Source organism: Lampris incognitus, chromosome 10 (genome assembly GCF_029633865.1).
Source record: "Lampris incognitus isolate fLamInc1 chromosome 10, fLamInc1.hap2, whole genome shotgun sequence".
NCBI lineage: Eukaryota > Metazoa > Chordata > Actinopteri > Lampriformes > Lampridae > Lampris > Lampris incognitus.
In genome coordinates, this window is record NC_079220.1 from 2,917,287 (window position 1) to 2,940,605 (window position 23,319).

Consider the following 23,319-nt stretch of genomic DNA (forward strand, 5'->3'; position numbering starts at 1 on the left):
GTTCCTCATCTCCCGCTCCTTAAACATCTGCCTTTCCATCTGGTATAATCCCTCCCTCTTTATATCGCTCCCTGTCTATCGCTGGGTCCGTTTGTCGCTCTCCTGTATCCGTCTGTATGTTCGTCTGTCTATGTGTCCGTCCACGTGTCTGTCTGTCTGTCTGTCTGTCGGGCAGGGGGCCCGTGTCATTTGCGGCGGGAGACCTCACTTTCTGCGAGGCTGGTGCTCCTGAGACAGTCCATGTGGCGGGGCCACAATTTCTGTAAGGCCCTGTGGCTGATGGCCGGGCCCCGGGCCCATACCCATCCCACCTTTCTGCTGCTGCTTGACCTGGGCCAGAATGTCCCGGATCTTCCTCTGGGCCAACTGAAGGACAAAAGAGAGAGAATGGACAGAGTTGGGAGAATAGTTTGACGACACATTGCTAGATCCAGTCTGTCTTCAGGTCATAATACGAAGGAAAAAAACCCACTTGAGACTTTGCTCTCCACAATGTTCTACTGCCATCTCTGTACTATGCTCAGCGGCGCCCGTCTCCATCGGAAATGATCATGCCATTGTATTTACATTACCCATTTGATGCTTTAGGGTTGTAGTAGTACTAAAGTACGGACCTAATCTTGAGTCCACATTCTGAAGGTTGCGTCTCAGGCTTCCAAGAATAATGACTCGGACTTGATTCAGTATTGACAGTGTGGATTCAAGACCAGTCGAGTACAAAACTACTACTACTACTACTACTTTCAGCTGTTCCCGTTAGGCCTTCCTCTTCTCCTCTTCCCTGGCAGCTCCATATTCAGCATCCTTCTCCCAATATACCCAGCATCTCTCCTCCACACATGTCCAAACCATCTCAATCTTGTCTCTCTTGCTTCGTCTCCAAACCATCCAACCTGAGCTGTCCCTCTAATATATTCGTTCCTAATCCTGTCCTTCTTCATCACTCCCAATGAAAATCTTATCATCTTCATCTCTGCCACCTCCAGCTCCTCCCCCTGTCTTTTCATCAGTGCCACTGTCTCCAAACCATACAACATAGCTGGTCTTACTACCATCTTGTAAACCTTCCCTTTAACTCTTGCTGGTACCCTTCTGTCACACATCACTCCTGACACTCTTCTCCACCCACTCCACCCTGCCTGCACTCTCTTCTTCACCTCTCTACTGCACTCCCCATTACTTTGGACAGTTGACCCCAAGTATTTAAACTCATATGCCTTCGTCACCTCTTCTCCTTGCATCCTCACCATTCCACTGTCCTCCCTCTCATTCACACATAGGTATTCCGTCTTGCTCCTACTGACTTTCATTCCTCTTCTCTCCAGTGCATACCTCCACCTCTCCTCGACCTGCACCCTACTCTCACTACACATCACAAAGTCATCCGCAAACATCGTCGTCCATGGAGACTCCTGCCTGATCTCATCCGTCAACCTGTCCATCACCATTGCAAACAAGAAAGGGCTCAGAGCCGATCCTTGATGTAATCCCACCTCCACCTTGACCCCATCTGTCATTCCAACCGCACACAAAACTAATTTGATTTGTTTCTATTTTCAATTTGTGTATCTGAACCATTGGAAAACTGGAATCTGAAACATTCCCTCCTTTGTGAAACAAGAAATATAATAAATATGACAGTGGAGTGAAATTGGGACTTTTACTACGATGGTAGACTACTACAATTACAGTCATGGTGTTTAATTGTACTTTCATTGTTCTGGCACATTTGCGGGATATTTGGCCCCATTGGACTTGACTCGGACTTGCTAGTCTGGACTTGGTCTCGTCTTCGTTCAAAATGCATGTAATCGTTCAAAACTGGTCTCGTTTGTTTGTGTCATAGCATTACAACACAAACCATAGTTTTTGCGGCACAAATCAGCACTAACGAATGATAATATTTTTATCCATGTTCTGGTTACATGGTGTGCCAACTTCACGGAGGTCCTGCTCGGCCTCTCTTATCCACAACCTCAGTAGTACCATGAGACACACATAGTATTAGCATGAGACACTAATAGTATTAGCATGACACACATAGTATTAGCATGAGACACTAATAGTATTAGCATGAAAATAATCTCCTTCCACTGTGTCGTGGTTGGTGTCAGGAAAGGGCAAGGGTTTACCTGGCTGGCGTAGAAGTGTCCGATGATCTTGACGATGACCTGGTCATTTTCGTCGGGAGTCTGTTCTCTGGGTACCACCACCTCGGCCGCAGTCAGGTTCTGAAGCTCGTTCACCTAGCAACACGAAACACAGGTTAGTGAGTCTGATCGCTGGTCCTGGGTTTAAATCCCGGAACTGGATGAGGAAATTGTTTAAGCAGCTTTGGCTGAAGTGCCCTTGAAACACATTTTGTGGGCGGGAGCCGGAATTCCTCTCCATGCCGCTGAACTCTGTTGACTTACCGTCTTTCCTCCTTTGCCAATCACCCTCCCTGCCGCAGTAGCAGCCACCTTGATGTGAGTCTCCAGTTTGACCTCCTCCTTGGGCCCAAAGAAGTTCTCCTCCTTCAGCTTTCCGTAGATCCTGCCCTGGGCCTGTAGAGGGAGACAAAGTCAGAAAGGATAATACGCTCACCTTATGGTATCCATTAACACTCAGCTCAAGTCAATTTTATTTGTATAGCCCATTATCATAAATTATAAATTTGCCTCAAGCGGCTTCACAGCAACACAACATCCCGCCCTCAGACCCTCGCATCAGTCAGACCGACCTGGAAACAGATGATCGTTTCTGATAAGGGAGCCTATTCTGAAGGATTTCTTTTTTGTTTGGATTTTTTTCCTCTTTTTCTCCCCAACTGTACTTGGCCAATTACCCTATTTTCCGAGCCGTCCCGGTCGCTGCTCCACCCCCTCTGCTGATCCGGGGAGGGCTGTAGACTACCACATGCCTCCTCCGATACATGTGGAGTCGCCAGCCGCTTCTTTTCACCTGACAGTGAGCAGTTTCACCAGGGGGGCGTAGCATGTGGGAGGATCACGCTATTCCCCCCAGCCCCCACCCCGAACAGGCACCCCGACCGACCACAGGAGGCGCTAGTGCAGCGATCAGGACACATACCCACATCCGGCTTCCCACCCGCAGACACGACCAATTGTGTCTATAGGGACACCCAACCAAACCGGAGGTAACATGGGGATTTGAACTGGCGATCCCCTTGTTGGTAGGCAACAGAGTAGACTGCTACACTACCCGGATGCATTCTGAAGGATTTCTCTATAAATTCTTTGGGAAGCTACTTAAGCTTCAAGGATAACAAATAAAACACAGAGAGTAAATAGTTTGACGGTATCTGCAATTTGACTTTTTCAGCACCAGAACTGCTGGAAAACCAGTAATAATAATAATAATCATCATCATCATTACATTTATATGTAATGATTGTTAATATCATTATTATTATTATTACTGGTTTTCCAGCAATTCAGAATGACACAATATGGCATGAGGACAGAAGAGTTAAGATGTACTGTCATCCGTGTGTACCTTGAACTGAGCCTCAGGAGGTCCTGTGACGATCACCATCCTCATCTTAGAGTCCGGAGCTTCAGCAGGGGCAATCTGGATGGGGTGGGACACACACACACACACACATTGGGTTCTGGCAATTTTTCATTTTGGATGTAGCTCAGCCAGGGGGGCAGAATATTCTAGAGTTCTGCGGCGGCTGGACGAATGAGGAAGGATCAGATTGTTATAAAATGTTACAGAGCACAAAAGGATGTCATTTGGATTTGTGAATGCCCCCTGCCTACCCCGCCACTGTACCTCACTGGATGCTACCATCTTAGTTGGGACGCTATTCCCCCCCCCCCTTTTCTCCCAATTGTACTTGACCAATTACCCCACTCTTCCGAGCTGTCCAGGTCGCTGCTCCACCCCCTCTGCTGATCCGGGGAGGGCTGCAGACTACCACATGCCTCCTCCCATACATGTGGCGTCACCAGCCGCTTCTTTTCACCTGACAGTGAGGAGTTTCACCAGGGGGACGTAGCGTGTGGGAAGATCACACTATCCCCCTCCCCCCCGAACAGGTGCCCTGACTGACCAGAGGAGGCGCTAGTGCAGTGACCAGGACACATTCGGCTTCCCACCCGCAGACAATTGTGTCTGTAGGGACGCCTGACCAAGCCAGAGGTAACACGGGGATTCGAACAGGCGATCGCCATGTTGGTAGGCAACGGAAAAGGCCGCTACGCTACCCAGATGCCCCCTTGGCATGCTGTTCTATGGTGAGTGTGTGTGTGTGTGGGTCACACCTTGATGGAAGCTCCGGCGAAGCGGCTCAGCTGTTTGATATGCTGTCCTTTCTTTCCAATTATGGCCCCCACCGCCTGGGCTGGAATGTACACATGCACGGTTTCCTGCTCTGGAGCCTGAAGACACAAACACACGGAGAAAAAAATACAACTGAGACACAAACTCTCACCTCCAGCCTCCATGTACCATCTGCCGGTCTCTCACCAGGGCGAGAGCCAGACTATTTTCCTTTACTGCTCTTACGAGACAGAACTGTATCACACCTTTATCTGACTTGTCCTGTTCTCCCTCAGTTTCCCCTTATCCGTGCTGATGGGTCGTCTTAAATTCATCACTTACATCATTATAAGGCACTTTAAAGTTGAGTAGTTAGGAGACAGTTTTTAACATTCAGCCTCTTTCCTCTCTTTCCTTTCCTCTGCATAAGAACCACCTCATGCACTCTGTGCAGGAATGAATGAAAGAAGCCACTTTGTTTGTTTGACATATTCACAATGTCAAACAAGGTCTGCTGTATTGTAATACAAAGTATTGTATTATGATTATTATTTTCATTTTAATTTTGTTTAAATTATTAATTATGAATAAATTAATACGGTTACATTATTAACAAAAAGAATTTGAAAGGAAAAGTCCATTTCCCTGTTGCTCTCGTTCTTACGGCTGGATCCCTGGGGAACAGTGGGATCTGTGCAGACAGAACTGAACATAAAACAAGATAAACCATGAACTCAACCAGCATTAGTGTCCGATCACTCTTTTGGGACAGGGTCCCAGGCTGCAGGTCTGAACAGGCCGCTGTGCAAACGGTCTTTAAAAATGTTCCCATTTGCTTGGATATAAAACCAAGCATACCAACTAGTGTCATCAGTTAGCACTCGGGTTCCTGCAGAACTTACGAATACAACCTAGCAAAGATAACGACACCTTAACGTCTCTGCTGTCAAAGTAATTACTTATATATAGCTTATTGTGAAGCTGGGAAATAGTCACCAACAAGGTAAATATAGAGAAAATTTAAAAAATATATATAAATAAGTAAATATATCCTATGGGGATATGCCCTTTGTTCATTACAGCAGGTTTGCATAGACAAACTTACATCAAATCCATTTCTATACACACACACACACACAGAGTACCACAACGCACGGGCATATCGACGTGCAAACATACAGACAACCACAAAGGGATTTGCATATTGTTAACCTTGCCATTAATAAGAAATAAAAATACTCATATGGACTGTATGGACTGACATTAAGGAAGCTGTCGATATAGACACGATCATGTGTTACTCATCATATAAAACAAGGACACTTTTCCGTTCGGTCACTTGCCCGTATCAGCTGATGGAATTACCTTTTTCTTTACATCCACGAACTCTTTCTCCTCATTGTTGTGGGAAATGCGGAATCTAGCGGGGAAGAGTATTCCATGACGGACTCCTGGTCTTCCTTGGAGCATCTTCCTGATGTCCGTGAAAGCCGCTCTGGCTTTAGCCACGTTGGCTGTGTAGTCCGGAAATATGGCGAGTGGATTGCCGTTGTAGTTGGGTTGGCCACCCCGGTCACGGGCCTTCCTCAGGGTGTCATGGCGTCCCTGTCATGGTGTCATTTTGCAGTGATCACACGCGGCTCGTCTCCCGGTTTTCACCCTGTCAGACTTCGGTGTGAGCGCTGGATCTGTACATCTTTGTCCATCTGGAACACTTCTTTAAGAAGTCTGGAAACTGCCGTGGGAGAGCTTGATCCTGGTTGCTCAGCGACCCCCATGATCCGAATGTTACTTCTCCTCATCCTCCCTTCCATGCCCTCACATTCTTCTTTTAAGTCTTTGACCTGCTTCTTGAGGCTTGTTCCAGTGATTTGTACCGATACTACTTCACCCGACCATGTTGACGGTCCTTCCTCCACAGCTTTTACATGAGCTTTAACCTGGCCTATTTCTGCGCGGGTTGCGGTTGTAGTGTTAGTAATTTCAGTTTTCACTGCCTTTATTTCATTTTTCATTATCACCCGCTAAAGCCCTCTTCAGCTCCTCTCTTACGATAGAGGATATATCTTTTCTTAACAAGGAGAGGATATCCGCTTTGATCGATTCAATGTCCATGGTCCGCCTTTCAGCGGGTGTGGGTGAGGCTCGGTCGGGGTTACCTGAACTCTTCACCGGTGGATTGTTGGGCCTTGCGTTGATCGGACCGTCGTATTTATATTTTCGATGATTAGACGCCATCCGCGTTGGTTTTACTGATCTTCAGCTATACTTTGATTTATTAATAACAGATTTAAGTGTTTTGTATAATATTTAAAATGACGATGTCGTTAAAATATGGAATTAGCAAGGATTCTGCCGGAGCCCCAAAAGTAGCTGCTACTCCATTTGCCGCTCAACCAGAAGTCCCCACATTATTAATACGTAATCATGTATTACAAAATAAAAAATGTATTGTAATACAACTAATTGTATTCTTACAATGAATGTCTTCTTTGCGTGGAACCATCCTATTGTATAGGAGCAGTGTGCAGCTGCAGCACCCGGGGACCAACTCCAGTTCTTTCCACTTCCTTGCTCAGGGGCACAGGCAGGCGGTATTAACCTTTACACGCATGTCTTTTTGATGGTGGGAGGAAACCCAAGCCATTTTTGTGGGTAATGTGAGTCTAATTAGCCTGATGCTATTCCTGTACGCACTTCAGCATATACCACAGTAAGGATCATGGAAATCTGACCGCATTATTATTACTGTACTAGCAGCATGCCTTAACCTGGGAATAACTGTACTAGTAGCATGCCTTAACCTGGGAATAACTGTACTAGTAGCACGCTTTAACCTGGGAATAACTGTACTAGCAGCACGCTTTAACCTGGGAATAACTGTACTAGCAGCATTCCTTAACCTGGGAATAACTGTACCAGTACCATGCCTTAACCTAGGAATAATTGTACCAGTACCATGCCTTAACCTGGGAATAACTGTACCAGTAGCATGCCTTTAACGTGGGAATAACTGTACCAGTAGCATGCCTGAACCTGGGAATAACTGGTGACTGGGATACACACACCTCTCCAAACACATGTATGGCTTGTTTTTGATTTTTTTCTGCAACTCATGGTTGTCTTGGTAAGGACTTGATGTTTATATATAATTAAAATAAATAATAGTAATAATATTTATATATAATCATATACAATGTTCCACTCCTCATTTGTTGAGCACTTTTATCAACACCATTGATGGTTTCCGGGGGGAAAAAACACTATTATTATTATTATTATTATTATAGGTGTTATTGCAGACTGTTATCATCATTCATATCCAGCTGGACTTACTATTGCTTTATGTCTAGTTTGGAAATATGTTTTGCAGTTTGAACTTACCCCAAAGGATCCGTAGGGGGCGCCGGGGGTGGAATTTCCCGGTGGGGGAGGGGGCATGCTGGAGGAGGGGGGGAAGAGGCCCAAGGCGGCCAGGTTTAGACCTGGAATCAGGTGGGTCTGTTGCTGCAGGAGAACCCAGGTTAGAATCCCACCGCTGACAACATGAAGGACTACAGTGTGTGTATGTGTTTGTCTTATTGCACACTCACGTTTGCGGCAGCGATGTCATTGTCATAAGCTTCCCGAACCTTCTTCATGATCTCAACCTCTGCCAGGCAACACTCCTCAATGGAGCCCTTCACTGTGATGGTCCTCTCTGGGTTGTACAGAGTAAGGTCCTGGAGACTGCACACGGATACACGGACACACATACACACACACACACAACTTAGTTTCATCAACACCCTTCATCGTATCCGTGTAATCACCTCAGTAAAAATCCTCTGTGTGAACACAGAAAACACAAAACAATGAAGAGTCAACAGGAAGAGGCATTCATTCTTCTTCAGCTGCTTCTCCGGGGTCAGGTCGTGGTGGCAGCAAGCTAAGTAGGGCACTCCAGACGTCCCTCTCCCCAGCAACGCCCTCCAGCTCCTCCTGGGGGATCCCAAGACGTTTCCAGGCCAGATTCGACATGTAGTCCTTCCAGTGAGTTCTGGGTCTACCCCGGGGTCTCCTCCCAGTTGGCCATGCTTGGAAAACCTCCAAAGGAAGGCACCCAGGAGGCATCCTGATCAGATGCCCGAACCACCTCAACTGGCTCCTTTCGATGCAAAGGAGCAGCGGCTCTACTCCGAGCTCCCTCCGGATGTCCGAGCTCCTCACCCTATCTCTAAGGCTGAGCCCAGACACCCTACGGAGGAAACTAATTTCAGCCACTTGTATCAGCGACCTCACCCTTTCGGTCACTACCTAAAGCTCATGACCATAGGTGAGGGTTGGAATGAAGACTGACTGGTAAATTGAGAGCTTTGCCATCCGGCCCAGCTCCCTCTTCACCACAACGGTCCGGTACAACGTCCGCATTACTGCTGATGCTGCAACGCAGTCACAAACTGCCGCTTCGCTCCGGGCTTCATGGAATGAGCGAAAATTTTCCAGCCTGAGCAAAATTTCCAGTTGTAGCTTAAGTTGCAATAACCAATCAACTTGAAGCATGGCTGCTAGGAAGCCACTCCTGGAGATATGGTCAAGATGGAGGACAATCTGACAGTGGTTGGTGCTGTGTTCCAGAATTATATGAAAACATGACAGTAATGATCCTCCACCAGGATCTACATGAGAAACAACAGGGGTGGTAGCGGGGTCAGCGAGATGTTGAGAGTTCCCGGACAGTCCAATATATTCACTCTGAGAATGTCATCTAGCTACAAGTACAGAACACTGCACAACGTTAGCATGTTTGCAGCGAAAGCATGCTAGGTTGCTAGCATGAATGTTGCCAAGGTAACGTCTTCTTCCTCTTGTTATATTCACACTATTAATCCTATTTTCCCTTGGTGTACATGAACAGAACGTTCAGCTTGAACACAGTTAAACTCTGACATTATTTACTTTACTCTTCTGTGCACGCTTTGGCCCTTAATTGTCTTAAAAGTTTAAGCTGGGTCCGTGGTGGTGTAGCGGTCTAAGCATCAGCTTTGTGTCGATGCAGTTGCCCAGTGGGGACCAGAGGTTCGCGCCCCGGTCTCGTCAGATCCGACTATGGCCAGACTCGATGAAGCGGCAATAATTGGCAACGCTGTCTTCGGAGGGGGGCGGAGTCGGCTTGGATTCGTCACATGAATGCGTCTCTGGGTGTGTCGGAAAAAGCAGTGGTTCGGCCTGGATTCGCCTTTGGCGAGGCGTCTCCTTTGAGACGGCCGGCTGGAGAGATACAGTTGGCAAATGCATGCAGTACGAGGGTGGGTGTTTGAACTAAAATAGGGATCGATTGGCCACTAAATTGGGAGAAAAAGGGAAAAATCAGAAATAATAATAATTTTAAAAAAAAAGTTTAAGCTGCTGGTGTCCGGGTAGTGTAGCGGTCTATTCCGTTGCCTACCAACATGGGGATCGCCAGTTCGAATCCCCGTGTTACCTTCGGCTTGGTCAGGCGTCCCTACAGACACAACTGGCCGTGTCTGCGGGTGGGAAGCCGGATGTGGGTATGGGTCCTGGTTGCTGCAGTAGCGCCTCCTCTGGTCGGTCAGGGTGCCTTTTCAGGGGGGGAGGGGGAACTGGGGGGAATAGTGTGATCCTCCCATGCGCTACGTCCCCCTGGTGAAACTCCTCACTGTCAGGTGAAAAGAAGTGGCTGTTGACTCCACATGTATGGGAGGAGGCATGTGGTAGTCTGCAGCCCTCCCCGGATCGGCAGAGGGGGTGGAGCAGAGACTGGGACGGCTCAGAAGAGCGGGGTAATTGGCCAAGTACAACTGGGGAGAAAAAAAGGGGGGGGGTATACATGAGACTTACGGGGAGATGGTGATCTTGGCATCTGTATCCTGCTCCACCTTCTTCAGGTTGCGTCCGTCCTTTCCGATCAGTCGACCTACAAAGTTGTTGTGGGCCAAGATCTTCAGAGGAACCTCATCAGCACTGGACAAACCAAGAACACACACCTCAATGTTAACACACTTAGCAAAACATGTCATGTTTCACACGTGTGCACAGACACCCAACACACACAAGTTCACATACATGCATGCAAACAGTCACACACCTACAAAATAAACCAAGCTAAGACACAATCGTACACGACATGCACACTGTAGACACAGTACACAAACACATATGTACCCCACAGCTGCACTGCCAACACACACGTACACTCTCAGATGTGTGACGTCACACACAGCCAGATGTTTCATGTTCCATTGTCTCGTGTTGAACTCACAGACCAAGAGGAATGCGTTTCCCTCCATGTAGCATGTAGCATGTAGCATGTAGCGTGCTCTAACAGCTTACGTCTTGGTGTCTTTGGCCTCCTGGTGCATGATGTCCAGGATCATGCGACATGCGGCGGAGCAGCCCTCAGGGGTGGAGTGGATGCTGATGGGCTTCTCGGCGGCGCCGGCATTCTCCTTCCGGTGCACGTCGATCCTAGAGCAAGGACAGCAAGGTGGCTCAGACAGGTGACGCTGTCAGTCCAGGGTTTTATCGGCAGGTCCGGTCTCCCTGACAGCTGCCATTTAATTTTGTCTTCCTGTTGTTTTGGCACCAACTCTTTTTGTTTTTACACCGCTTTACGCTCATTTGTGCCGTACGTTATGTACCGCTAACACTGCTGCGGGCTGCTCAGCATGACGAGATGATGGATACCAATAGAAATGTTATCTTATAGGGGGCGTCCGAGTAGCATAGCGGTCTGTTCCGTTGCCTACCAGCACAGGGATTGCCTGTTCAAATCCCCGTGTTACCTCCGGCTTGGTTGGGCGACTCCACATGTATTGGAGGAGGGATGTGGTAGTCTGCAGCGCTCCCCGGATCGGCAGAGGGGGTGGAGCAGCAACCTGGACGGCTCGGAAGAGTGGGGTAATTGTCCGGGTACAATCGGGGAGAAAAGGGGGGGGGGAATCCCCCCCAAAAAAGTATTCATTTCTTCTTTTTTTTTTGTTGTTGTTGATTCCCCCCCCCTTTTTTTTTTTCTTCCCCATTGTACTGGGCCAATTACCCCACTCTTTCGAGCCATCCCAGTCTCTGCTCCACCCCCTCTGCCGATCTGAGGAGGGCAGCAGACTACCACATGTCTCCTCCCATACATGTGGAGGCACCAGCCACTTCTTTTCACCTGACAGTGAGTAGTTTCACCAGGGGGACGTAGCGCGTGGGAGGATCAGGCTATTCCCCCCAGTTCCCACTCCCCCCCAAAGAGGCGCTAGTGCAGCGACTAGGACACATAGCCACATCCGGCTTCCCACCCACAGACACGGCCAATTGTGTCTGTAGGGATGCCTGACCAAGCCAGAGGTAAAACAGGGATTCGAACTGGCGATCCCCATGTTGGTAGGCAACGGAATAGACCACCACGCTACCCAGACGCCCCCCTGGGTATACGTTTTTTGACAAGTATCGTTTCCCACGTTCTACTGTTTGTGAGCTGTAGTGCTTGTTTGTTAGTGTGTGTTGTCATGCTGTCTCAACAGGTTTCACGCTGACATGCGGTCCAGTTCCCTCACAAGGATCAATAATGTTGATCGCCTTTTATCTGAGATCATGTGACCACACACGAACCTTTACATGTAAACAATTAAAAATCGATATAGTGGTTTTGAGAATCGATACAGTGTCACAAAAGACAATATCGCCATACTCGTGTATTGGTATTTTCTTACACCCCTACTGTCTACCACCTATTGCATGCTGGGATTGACTCTACCCACCTGGACCCCTGAAATGTATTAAGCAGTCTTATTTATGCTTTTATTAATATTTGGAAAAAAAAAGATTTGGTAACACTTTAGTATGGGGAACATATTCTAAGTAAAAAAACTTAATTACTAGTGAATGAGTAATGATCAAGATGTCACTTTAGTATGGGGAACATATTCTAAGTAACAAAAACTTAATTTACAGTAATGTAACACTATGAACACTTGTAGTTTTGTGTGTTGTTATGTAAGAACAGACCATATTCATTAAGGGTTAGTAAGGGAGAATAACTCTTCTTGTGGTACTACCACCTTATAAAGGCCACACTAAGCAAAGCATATTGAGATGGTACTACTAATAAGCAATACTTCTGAGGTTATAGAGGGAAAACTCATAGTTCATGGCTTACTGGTTGTATAATAAGGCCATGCAGAATAAGGCATTCATGAGTACGTAATAATGACCAATTAAGAGCCAATATGTTGCTAATTTGCATGCTAATAAGCACCTAATTAATGGTGACTACATTCCCCATACTAAAGTGTTGCCAGAGATTTAGTTTAGTGGATTTTGTTCTGCAAAAACAAGACTGCAGTTTTCGCCACACTTCGTTTTTATAATGTCACACACAAACAGACAGACAGACAAAGATAGACAAAGATAGACAGCGCAATAAAGATACACACATTAACACACACTCACTTGCTCTGTGTCTGCTTGGTGATGTTCCGGATGGTGGCCCCCTCCTTGCCGATGATGGCACCGACGTACTGCGTGGGCACCAGCAGTCTGAGGGGGATGTCCGCGTGCTGGTGTTTGGGGGGCATCCCGGAGCCCGGGGACCCTCCCCGGGGGCCGCCGCGGGGCCCGTAACCCGGGCGACGGCCGTTGTCGGACCCCCGCTGGCCCCCATCCAGCTCACAGGTCTCATCGGGGATGTAGGAGACGCGCAGCGTGTTGTTCTCGAACTGGTATCCGTTCAGCTTCTGGATGGCTCTAACGTCACACACAGACACACACAGACACACACACACACACACACAGGCAGGTGGAGAGATGAGGTGTCTTTCACAAACTGCACAATTTTCACAAGTTCAGTTTGAGTTGCAGGTCACAGCGAGTGCGTTTACATGCACAGGTAAGGGGAGCTCCGGTTACAGCGCCATCAGGCCGTGTAACTGGACTGCTGTCGTTGTCCCAGTGTACAAGAACCGGGGAGGTATCGAGTTACTGACGGACGTATGTTCGACTCCGGTACGGTAGGGGGCGATATGCCCCTCTTCCGGTTTTTTGGTTGATGTTCTTTGCGTTGCAGTAGGCCTGTTCGGACACGGATTTACTCGGGGGTTCTTTTAAATCCCGCTTCGTCCAACTTGTCCGCCACTTTCTTAAATAGTCCGCCATTCCGCGTCCTCCTTCCATCCGGGTACTTCAGGATATTCAACTCCTTTAGCTGACGCAACATACAGTTTGTCTGCTCGTCTGTCCAGAAACGCGTGGTTCTCGCTCCAGCACTCGCCATGTTGTTACTGTTGACGCTACGCTGTTCGACTTCCGGGTCAAAGACCGCCGCGGGAACTACGGAGCATGCGCAGAACGCCTAGGCCAGTTCGGGGCCGATTGGAGCGTACACATGCCGGAGTAAATTATCTAGGTGTGTTAGTCCCGCTTCCAGAAACTCGATTTAGTAGGATTTCAGTCGGACTAACACGTTTACATGTGTTTTAAAAGTTCGGTTCTAGTCGCACTGACACAATAAATCCACTTTTCTAACATCGTGTAAACTACTAATAAGACACGTTAGCCCCTAGCTAGCTAACGGGTCTGACCCTTTAGCCGAGCGGTTAGCGATGTCGCCTTGTGGCGCAGTACATCTCGTATCGACTCCCGCACCGGGCAACAAAATAACCGGTTACATTCATGTTGACGTGCTGTGATACTGAAGCTGCTTCCGCTGTTGGTCGAAAATTCGATTATTCTCTGTTTCCTTCACGTTTCCCTCCACTAATATCAACATTAACACTAATTCTACACTTTATCTGAAGGGGTGTGCATAAGACTGTCATTAACATGAAGGAGTCTGTTGATTGATGTCATTAAGTGTCATTTGCAGACTCCTCCCCCCAAAAACGACCCTCTTTGATATTTACTGTTAATTTTCCCTCTTGCACCAACATACCAAAACAAATTCCGGTAACACTTTAGTATGGGGAACGTAGTCACCCTTAATTGGGTGCTTATTAGCATGCAAATTAGCAACATATTGGCTCTTCATTGGTCATTATTAAGTACTCATGAATGCCTTATTCTGCATGGCCTTATTATACAACCAGTAAGCCATTAACTATGAGTTTTCCCTCTATAACCTCAGAAGTATTGCTTATTAGTAGTACCATCTCAATATGCTTTGCTTAGTATGGCCTTTATAAGGTGGTAGTACCACAAGAGTTATTCTCCCTTACTAACACTTAATGAATATGCTCTGTTCTTACATAACACACAAAACTACACGTGTTCATAGTGTTAAATTACTCTAAATTAAGTTTTTGTTACTTAGAATATGTTCCCCATACTAAAGTGACATCTTGATCATAACTAATTCACTAGTAATTAAGTTTTTGTTACTTACAATATGTTCCCCATACTAAAGTGTTACCCAAATTCCTTGTTTGTTCTTGTAGTTGGGAATAAATCTGATTCTGGTTGTTGCACTAGTATGAATAACATGTGTTCTAGTGTTACTGTTGCACTAGAATAAAAGTAGCGACGCACTAGATCCAGTAAGTTCGCCCTAGAAAGACAGTCCACAAACTGCACGTGAGGGGTTAATTCAATGCTTTTTGGAGTTCCGTGTGCTTAAGGTTCAGGGAAAGAAACTGTTTTTAAATGTGGTGGTCCGTCTTTCGATGGACCTGTAGCGCCTGCCAGGATCTGCAGTAACGATAAACTCCGCCGGTGGAGTCTCATGCTGTAGTTTCCAAAATGGCCGCTAGATGGAGACGGCGGTGCGTAGAAACGCAGTTCTGGCTGCGGTCCATTCCACCCCCTCGGTGTTGCTGCTCATTATTCTACCTTTTATGATTCTGTGACGGCCTGTTGGCGGCTTGTTGCTGATAAAAACGCCGTGGTAAACGCCCGTCTGACTCGTTTCATGTCACTGCCCCTCCGACTGACTGTTTCAAGTGTTGTCTGGTTCCAGACTCACCGGTTTGGGGTTAAGAGGATAAAATCGCTCTAACCAACCTCACACAGGAGGTATTTAAGGCTGCATCCTGATGCTATGCCAAACTTTTCTAGCCATGTCTTGCAAGACTGAGCCCTTGTATAATTTTTGGAGAAAACCTTTCCATTAAATTCCACACAGCACAACCAGGGGCGGATCTACAGGGTGGCAAGGAGTGGCAGCTGCCACCTCTGGGACACAGTCTTGCCACCCCATTTATAAATAAGATAATGTGTTTTTAAAGTATATTTTATGTACATGCATGGTGAAGGTCAATGAGACCCGCACCAAACTCATCTCAAACAGAAGTCGCCGATTTAGAATCCCCCTCCCCCTCACAGGCGCGGATCTACAGGGTGGCAAGGGGGTGGCAGCTGCCACCTCTGGGACACAGTCTTGCCACCCCAGGAAAAAATCTCTAGATCCACCACTGAGCACAACTAGAGCAGCAAACAAAACGAAGAACTTGTTCCGGCAGCAAGAACGACGAGCGTCTGTGAAGTTCAGGTCACCACCTCACTGAGACCGCCGAGCCGTCGTCTTACAGACGAGGTCTGTTTTCCTGCTAGCTCAGAACTGACCACCGCTAAACGTCCCACCAAAGCAACTCTGTGATTGGTCGGTTTGAATGTCTTTTTTGACCCTCTTTTGGTAAAAGTAGGTGGCTGGTAAAAGAACAGTGTGGCCTAGACCAGTGTTTCTCAACCCAGTCCTCAAGGACCCACTACCCTGCAGATTTTCTTTGCAACCCTGAATAGGTACCTGTTTGTAGTTATTCACCCAATCAGCAATGAATTTCAGAGTTTGCACACCTTGCATAATTAAGTGCCGTGAGATGATTGGTTGAGTAAGTACAAGCAGGGCTACCTATGCAGGGTTACAATGAAAATCTGCAGGATAAAGGGTCCTTGAGGACTGGGTTGAGAAACACTGGACTAGACTTTATGTTGATAGTCAGAAGTCTGACTTTAATCCTGACATCTAGTGCTGTAAGATGTGAATAACAACAACCAAATAAAACAAGCGAGGCTAATGAAATAAATCAAACGTCAAATAGCCACAAAGCCAGCCAGCCAGCCAGCCTGTGATTATGGATGCAGAAATCTGGGTAGAGGGGGGTAGTGAGTAATTTACTGTAGTGAACACTGTAGCAAATTCGGGGGGGGGGGCAGCCCGGGAACCACCGCAGCCGGGACGCGAACCCAGGTCCCCCGCACCACGGGCAACTACGTTAACCAGTGGACTAAAGGGTGCGACCCGGGTTCACGTCCCGGCTTACTGGGCTGCCCCCCCCCCGAGTTTGCTACAATACTATTGGTCACATAAAGGTAATTGTGAGTTATATTTACCAGTCGTGTTATGATAATTACTGGTGAGGTTATATCACCAACTAGTCACAATGTGACACTTACTGGTCATGTAATATCAATTACTTGTCATATCATGATATATACTAGTGCTAGTGTACTTCGGGGGTGGCAGTAACTCAGGAGGTAGAGCAGGTCGTATGGTAACTGGACGGTTGCTGGTTCGATCCTCGGCTCCTCCTTGCAAGAATGTCAAGGTGTCTGCCGCTCTGGTGGCCGAGCGGAATAAAACGCCGTTCTTGCAGTCCGCTCGTCACGTGGCTGGGAGGTTCGTATCCCAGACTCGCCGTAACCGGTCACGGCCAGAGCGTCCACGGGGTCAGGCCTTCATTAGGCCACCCTTACCCGAGGGATAGTGGGTGTAGATCGGTGTAGTGTTCGAGGACTCGTCGTTCTCCAGCGACCCCTCTGGCCCACCCGGGCGCCTGCAGCCAAGCAACTGAAAGCGTTCTCCCTACGCCTCCTTCGCGGCCTGAAGGGGATGCAACCCATGCGAGGAGGCTTCAGCGTGGAAACTAGCGAGAGCAGCCGACACGAGTTTGAAGGAAGCTGGTGTAACGGCTATCTCCTTCCTGTGGAAACGGGAGCCAGGGGCTACTTACACTCGACAAGAGTTCCGGCCATATGCCATTGGGTTAATCGGGTGGGATAAGGGGAAAAACTAGAAATAAATAAATAAATAAAAAAAGGTCAAGGTGTCCCTGAGCAAGACACTTAACCCCTCACTGCTCCCAAAATCCTGAGTGTTGATTTAACTCTGAGAGTGTACAAATGGACCCGACTCTGAGTTAAATCAACACTCGGGATTTTACTGTGCAGCAGGGCTGACACCGCCATCGATGTGCGAGTGTGGTGAGGCATTCACTGTAAAGAGCTTCGGAATATATACACTACCGTTCAAAAGTTTGGGATCACCCAAACAATTTTGTGTTTTCCATGAAAAGTCACACTTATTCACCACCATATGTTGTGAAATGAATAGAAAATAGAGTCAAGACATTGACAAGGTTAGAAATAATGATTTGTATTTGAAATAAGATTTTTTTTACATCAAACTTTGCTTTCGTCAAAGAATCCTCCATTTGCAGCAATTACAGCATTGCAGACCTTTGGCATTCTAGCTGTTAATTTGTTGAGGTAATCTGGAGAAATTGCACCCCACGCTTCCAGAAGCAGCTCCCACAAGTTGGATTGGTTGGATGGGCACTTCTTTGAGCAGATTGAGTTTCTGGAGCATCACATTTGTGGGGTCAATTAAACGCTCAAAATGGCCAGAAAAAGAGAGTACTGTACTACTCCCTTCAGAGGACAGCACAAACAGGCTCTAACCAGAGTAGAAAAAGAAGTGGGAGGCCGCGTTGCACAACTGAGCAAGAAGATAAGTACATTAGAGTCTCTAGTTTGAGAAACAGACGCCTCACAGGTCCCCAACTGGCATCTTCATTAAATAGTACCTGTTAGAGCCTGTTTGTGCTGTCCTCTGAAGGGAGTAGTACACACCGGTGTAGGAAATCTTCAATTTCTTAGCAATTTCTCGCATGGAATAGCCTTCATTTCTAAGAACAAGAATAGACTGTCGAGTTTCAGATGAAAGTTCTCTTTTTCTGGCCATTTTGAGCGTTTAATTGACCCCACAAATGTGATGCTCCAGAAACTCAATCTGCTCAAAGAAGTGCCCATCCAACCAATCCAACTTGTGGGAGCTGCTTCTGGAAGCGTGGGGTGCAATTTCTCCAGATTACCTCAACAAATTAACAGCTAGAATGCCAAAGGTCTGCAATGCTGTAATTGCTGCAAATGGAGGATTCTTTGACGAAAGCAAAGTTTGATGTAAAAAAAATCTTATTTCAAATACAAATCATTATTTCTAACCTTGTCAATGTCTTGACTCTATTTTCTATTCATTTCACAACATATGGTGGTGAATAAGTATGACTTTTCATGGAAAACACGAAATTGTTTGGGTGATCCCAAACTTTTGAACGGTAGTGTATATATATATATATATATATATATATATATATGTGTGTGTGTGTGTGTGTATACATGCAGTCCTGTTTACCATACGGGGAAGTCAACCTATTACAAATATCAACTTTTATGGAGGGTGAAATGAGAGGAGGACATCACAAGAAACGTGTGTGTGTGTGTGTGTGTGTGTGTGTAGGGCCTTACTGTCTGGCATGCTCCCGAGTTGCATAAGTAACGTTGACAACTGCAGTCTCACTCTCTGTGTTCACTAGAGAGAGAGAGACAGAGAGAGAGAGAGAGACAGACAGAGTTATTGGATGGGGTTTTACATCAGTCTTCTATCTGAAGGCACATGTGAGGGTCTTTACGCTGCAGTGAACCAACTTCACACTTCCACACAAACACCCTCTGCCTTCTCAGTTCAACCCCTGAGTGTCCAAGTCGGACACCTTCACCCAGACACGCATTATAACAGGAAGTACTGCCGCAGCACCGCATGATAACAGGAAGTACTGCCGCAGCGCCACATTAGAAGCAGCGGGGGTGTTTCAACTCTCTATCCTTTAACAAGCACATACCAAGCCCCGAGAGAAGCTCCCTTTCCCTTCACGAGTCCTCACAGTAGCACGGGGCCGTGAACACACCATTACTATACATGGTATCTTACACGGTATCTGCACATCATGCTACTTACTGGTATCTGCACATCATGCTACTTACACGGTATCTGCACATCATGCTACTTACACGGTATCTGCACATCATGCTACTTACTGGTATCTGCACATCATGCTACTTACACAGTATCTGCACATCATGCTACTTACACGGTATCTACACATCATGCTACTTACACGGTATCTGCTCATCATGCTACTTACACAGTATCTTACACGGTATCTGCACATCATGCTACTTACTGGTATCTGCACATCATGCTACTTACACAGTATCTACACATCATGCTACTTACACGGTATCTACACATCATGCTACTTACACGGTATCTGCTCATCATGCTACTTACACAGTATCTTACACGGTATCTGCACATCATGCTACTTACACAGTATCTTACACGGTATCTGCACATCATGCTACTTACACGGTATCTGCTCATCATGCTACTTACACAGTATCTTACACGGTATCTACACATCATGCTACTTAAATGGTATCTTACACGGTATCTGCACATCATGCTACTTACATGGTATCTACACATCATGCTACTTAAATGGTATCTTACACGGTATCTGCACATCATGCTACTTACACAGTATCTTACACGGTATCTGCACATCATGCTACTTACACGGTATCTACACATCATGCTACTTACACGATATCTGCACATCATGCTACTTACACGGTATCTACACATCATGCTACTTAAATGGTATCTTACACGGTATCTGCACATCATGCTACTTACACAGTATCTTACACGGTATCTGCACATCATGCTACTTAAATGGTATCTTACACGGTATCTGCACATCATGCTACTTACACGGTATCTACACATCATGCTACTTAAATGGTATCTTACACGGTATCTGCTCATCATGCTACTTACACAGTATCTTACACGGTATCTGCACATCATGCTAATTACACGGTATCTTTACAACATGCTGTTTACACGCTATCTTTACATCATGTTGTTTACATCATGCTGTTTACACACTATCTTTACATCATGTTGTTTACATCATGCTGTTTACACACTATCTTTACATCATGCTGTTTACACACTATCTTTACATCATGCTGTTTACACGCTATCTTTACATCATGCTGTTTACATCATGCTGTTTACACGCTATCTTTACATCATGCTGTTTGCTAAACGTGAAAATCACCGCTTCTAACACAACAACCACCACAGTGGCGTCATTTTGACTCTTTTGGATTTTAAAGTTTAATAAATGTTGTGGAAGAAAAAAAAAAGACACACCCGCCGCTCCCCGAATGCTCCTAAAATTGCATTTATTTGCATTGAAATTTGTTTTAGATCAACTCCATAAAATGAAATTGCGATAAGATCTACCTAAAACGACCAGGGGCGGTCAAAATGACGGGCGGTTTTTAAACTCTATATTGTGTCAAGATAGATACCCAACTGAAATATTAATGCATTACATATGTTAGTATGTCTGTTGGGAAACTAACTGACACCAAAATTAACATGTTAACAACTATAAATCTATTTCTAAACAATTTAAACTTCAGAGAGACATGGTGGAACCTGAATAGCAAAAGTGAAGAAGTGAAAATTACCTGAGAAACAAACCGGAAAACACATATTGCTAATCTAACAAACGCAACAAGGCCTGTAACAGCAATATGTGTTTTCGGTAACACTTTAGTATGGGGAACGTAGTCAACATTAATTAGGTGCTTATTAGCATGCAAATTAGCAACATATTGGCTCTTAATTGGTCATTATTACGTACTCATTAATGCCTTATTCTGCATGGCCTTATTATACAACCAGTAAGCCATTAACTCTGAGTTTTCCCTCTATAACCTCAGAAGTATTGCTTATTAGTAGTACCATCTCAATATGCTTTGCTTAGTATGGCCTTTATAAGGTGGTAGTACCACAAGAAGAGGTATTCTCCCTTACTAGCACTTAATGAATATGCTCTGTTCTTACATAACAACACACACAACTACAAGTGTTCATAGTGTTACATTACTCTAAATTAAGTTTTTGTTACTTAGAATATGTTCCCCATACTAAAGTGACATCTTGATCATTACTAATTCACTAGTAATTAAGTTTTTTTATGTTCCCCATACTAAAGTGTTACCGTGTTTTCCGGTTTGTTTCTCAGGGAATATTTTCAATTTTTCAATTTTGCTATTCAGGTTCCACCATGTCTCTCTGAAGTTTAAACTGTTTAAAAATAGTATTACAGTGTTAACATGTTAATTTGGTGTCAGTTAGTTTCCTAACAGACCTACTAACACATGCAATGCATTAATATCTCAACTGGGTATTTATCTTGACACAATATAGAGTTTAAAAACCGTGGCGGTCATTTTGACCGCCCGTGGTCGTTTTAGGTAGGCGTGAAGTCCCGGTCGTCCCATTGAACTGGTTCGTAAAGTTACATAAAGCGAAACCAGTTTTGGCAGGATAATCCTTCAAATATCTCACACCTCATTGTGTGAGAAATTTTAAGTCATATATTCTCATTATCGTTAATTTAGACAACAGATTTGTGCATCATGATATGACCATATGTAAATTTCACCCCAATAGGACACACTAAGTAGATCTTATTCTGATTGGTCAGTGAACATGGGCTGATCTGATTGGTCCGGAGGTGAGCGAGACTGAGGAGTCACCTTGTTCACAGTTCTCCACGGTTCCGTACTGAGCCAGCAGACCATCAAGCACCTGAGAGAGACAGAAACAAAGAAGCTGATCATCATTCAGCAGTGAGGACACACCGGTGAGCTGGTTTGGAAAAAAGCATCTCAAACCCACAAGCTGTGGTGCTGCACACACACACACACACACACACACAGAGGCTCTCGGGAGTTCTGCTGTAAAACCTGTTCCAGAACCAGAGGGAGGAAAATAACCTGAAGCTTCATTTGAAAGAACGAAAAGCACTTCCATGGGCGTTTTACAGATATTGACCCGCTTTTGTCTTTATTTTTTTACATATTTGGTCAGGTGCTCTTCCTTAGGTTGTATGCCTAAGATACATTTGCCAGCTGCTGTCTGATGCAGATGTTGCAGATGTTTTGAACTGTAAGTTAAGTTGAGCAAGGTGTCCCGGAAGGTGCCCACAAATAAAACCTATTGTCAGAATCAGAACCAGAAACACTTTGTCGTTTCATTTCATGCACTCGCGCACATGAAATGAAACGACACATGGTTTCCCCAACCCACAGCAGTGCAACACAAAGACACAACACACATCCAAGAACTACAAGAACACACATATCCCCACTAAACAAACAAACAAACAAACCAACAAACAAATAATAAATCACTGTCCAGGAGGACTGTCGGAACCGCCGGTCTGCATGGGCTAGCAGTTAGCTTAGCCTGCCCCGCTTCCACGTCCTGCCAGACCGCCCTCGGTGCTTCCTCTTCGGGCGCAGCTCCAGGCAGGGCCGTGGTCCCCGGGCCCACAGGACGCAGCAGACCAGGCTCTCCCAGCCGATCCAGCGCCAGCTCTCCCAGCCGATCCAGCGCCAGCTCTCCCAGCCGATCCAGCGCCAGCTCTCCCAGCCGATCCAGCGCCAGCTCTCCCAGCCATCAAACCACGACAAACAAATCCTCCGTAACCTTAACTTTCCATCTAACAGAACCAAAAGCATCTAAACTTATCAGCACAGCCTGTATGTTATTCTGGTTTATACGTCTGATCATCTGTGAAGATCTTCTGGTGTTATCGTGAGCCTGGCGTGTCAGAACAACTCCCGTCTGGTCCATATGAACCATTTCGGCTACAGTTTTTCCAAGTCTTCTGGTGACGACTGAGGTAAACGTTTGTAATCAAGGTTTAGGACACTAGTTGGTCTGTAGTTAGCACAATCTAATTTATCTTTCCCTCCACTGGGCATGACTGAGATCACCGCTTCTTTCCAGGGAGCTGGACTTTCCCCTCCGGTCCCAGCCCAGCTGAAAGTTCTTGGTAGAGCCGGTGTCACAGCCTCTTCCGTACTCTACCACTCCGAAGTCCGTCCATCCGGGCCCGGGCACCGCGTGAATCTGTCCGGGTC

General features: G+C 46.1%; 1 protein-coding gene across 1 annotated transcript in view; it reads right to left on the minus strand.

Moving 5' to 3' along the window:
• Window positions 1-204: 204 nt before the first annotated feature.
• Window positions 205-23,319, minus strand: part of igf2bp1 (insulin-like growth factor 2 mRNA binding protein 1) — a 98,768-nt gene continuing 75,653 nt past the window's right edge. The window contains exons 4-15 of the mRNA XM_056288015.1: window positions 21,928-21,979; window positions 18,772-18,835; window positions 12,709-13,002; window positions 10,603-10,737; window positions 10,111-10,233; window positions 7,863-7,998; window positions 7,654-7,776; window positions 4,272-4,388; window positions 3,499-3,573; window positions 2,415-2,546; window positions 2,133-2,246; window positions 205-366 (exon numbers count right to left, since the gene is read on the minus strand). Of these exons, the coding sequence (XP_056143990.1) occupies window positions 205-366; window positions 2,133-2,246; window positions 2,415-2,546; window positions 3,499-3,573; window positions 4,272-4,388; window positions 7,654-7,776; window positions 7,863-7,998; window positions 10,111-10,233; window positions 10,603-10,737; window positions 12,709-13,002; window positions 18,772-18,835; window positions 21,928-21,979 (1,527 nt within the window). The remainder of the gene's footprint in view (window positions 367-2,132; window positions 2,247-2,414; window positions 2,547-3,498; window positions 3,574-4,271; window positions 4,389-7,653; window positions 7,777-7,862; window positions 7,999-10,110; window positions 10,234-10,602; window positions 10,738-12,708; window positions 13,003-18,771; window positions 18,836-21,927; window positions 21,980-23,319) is intronic.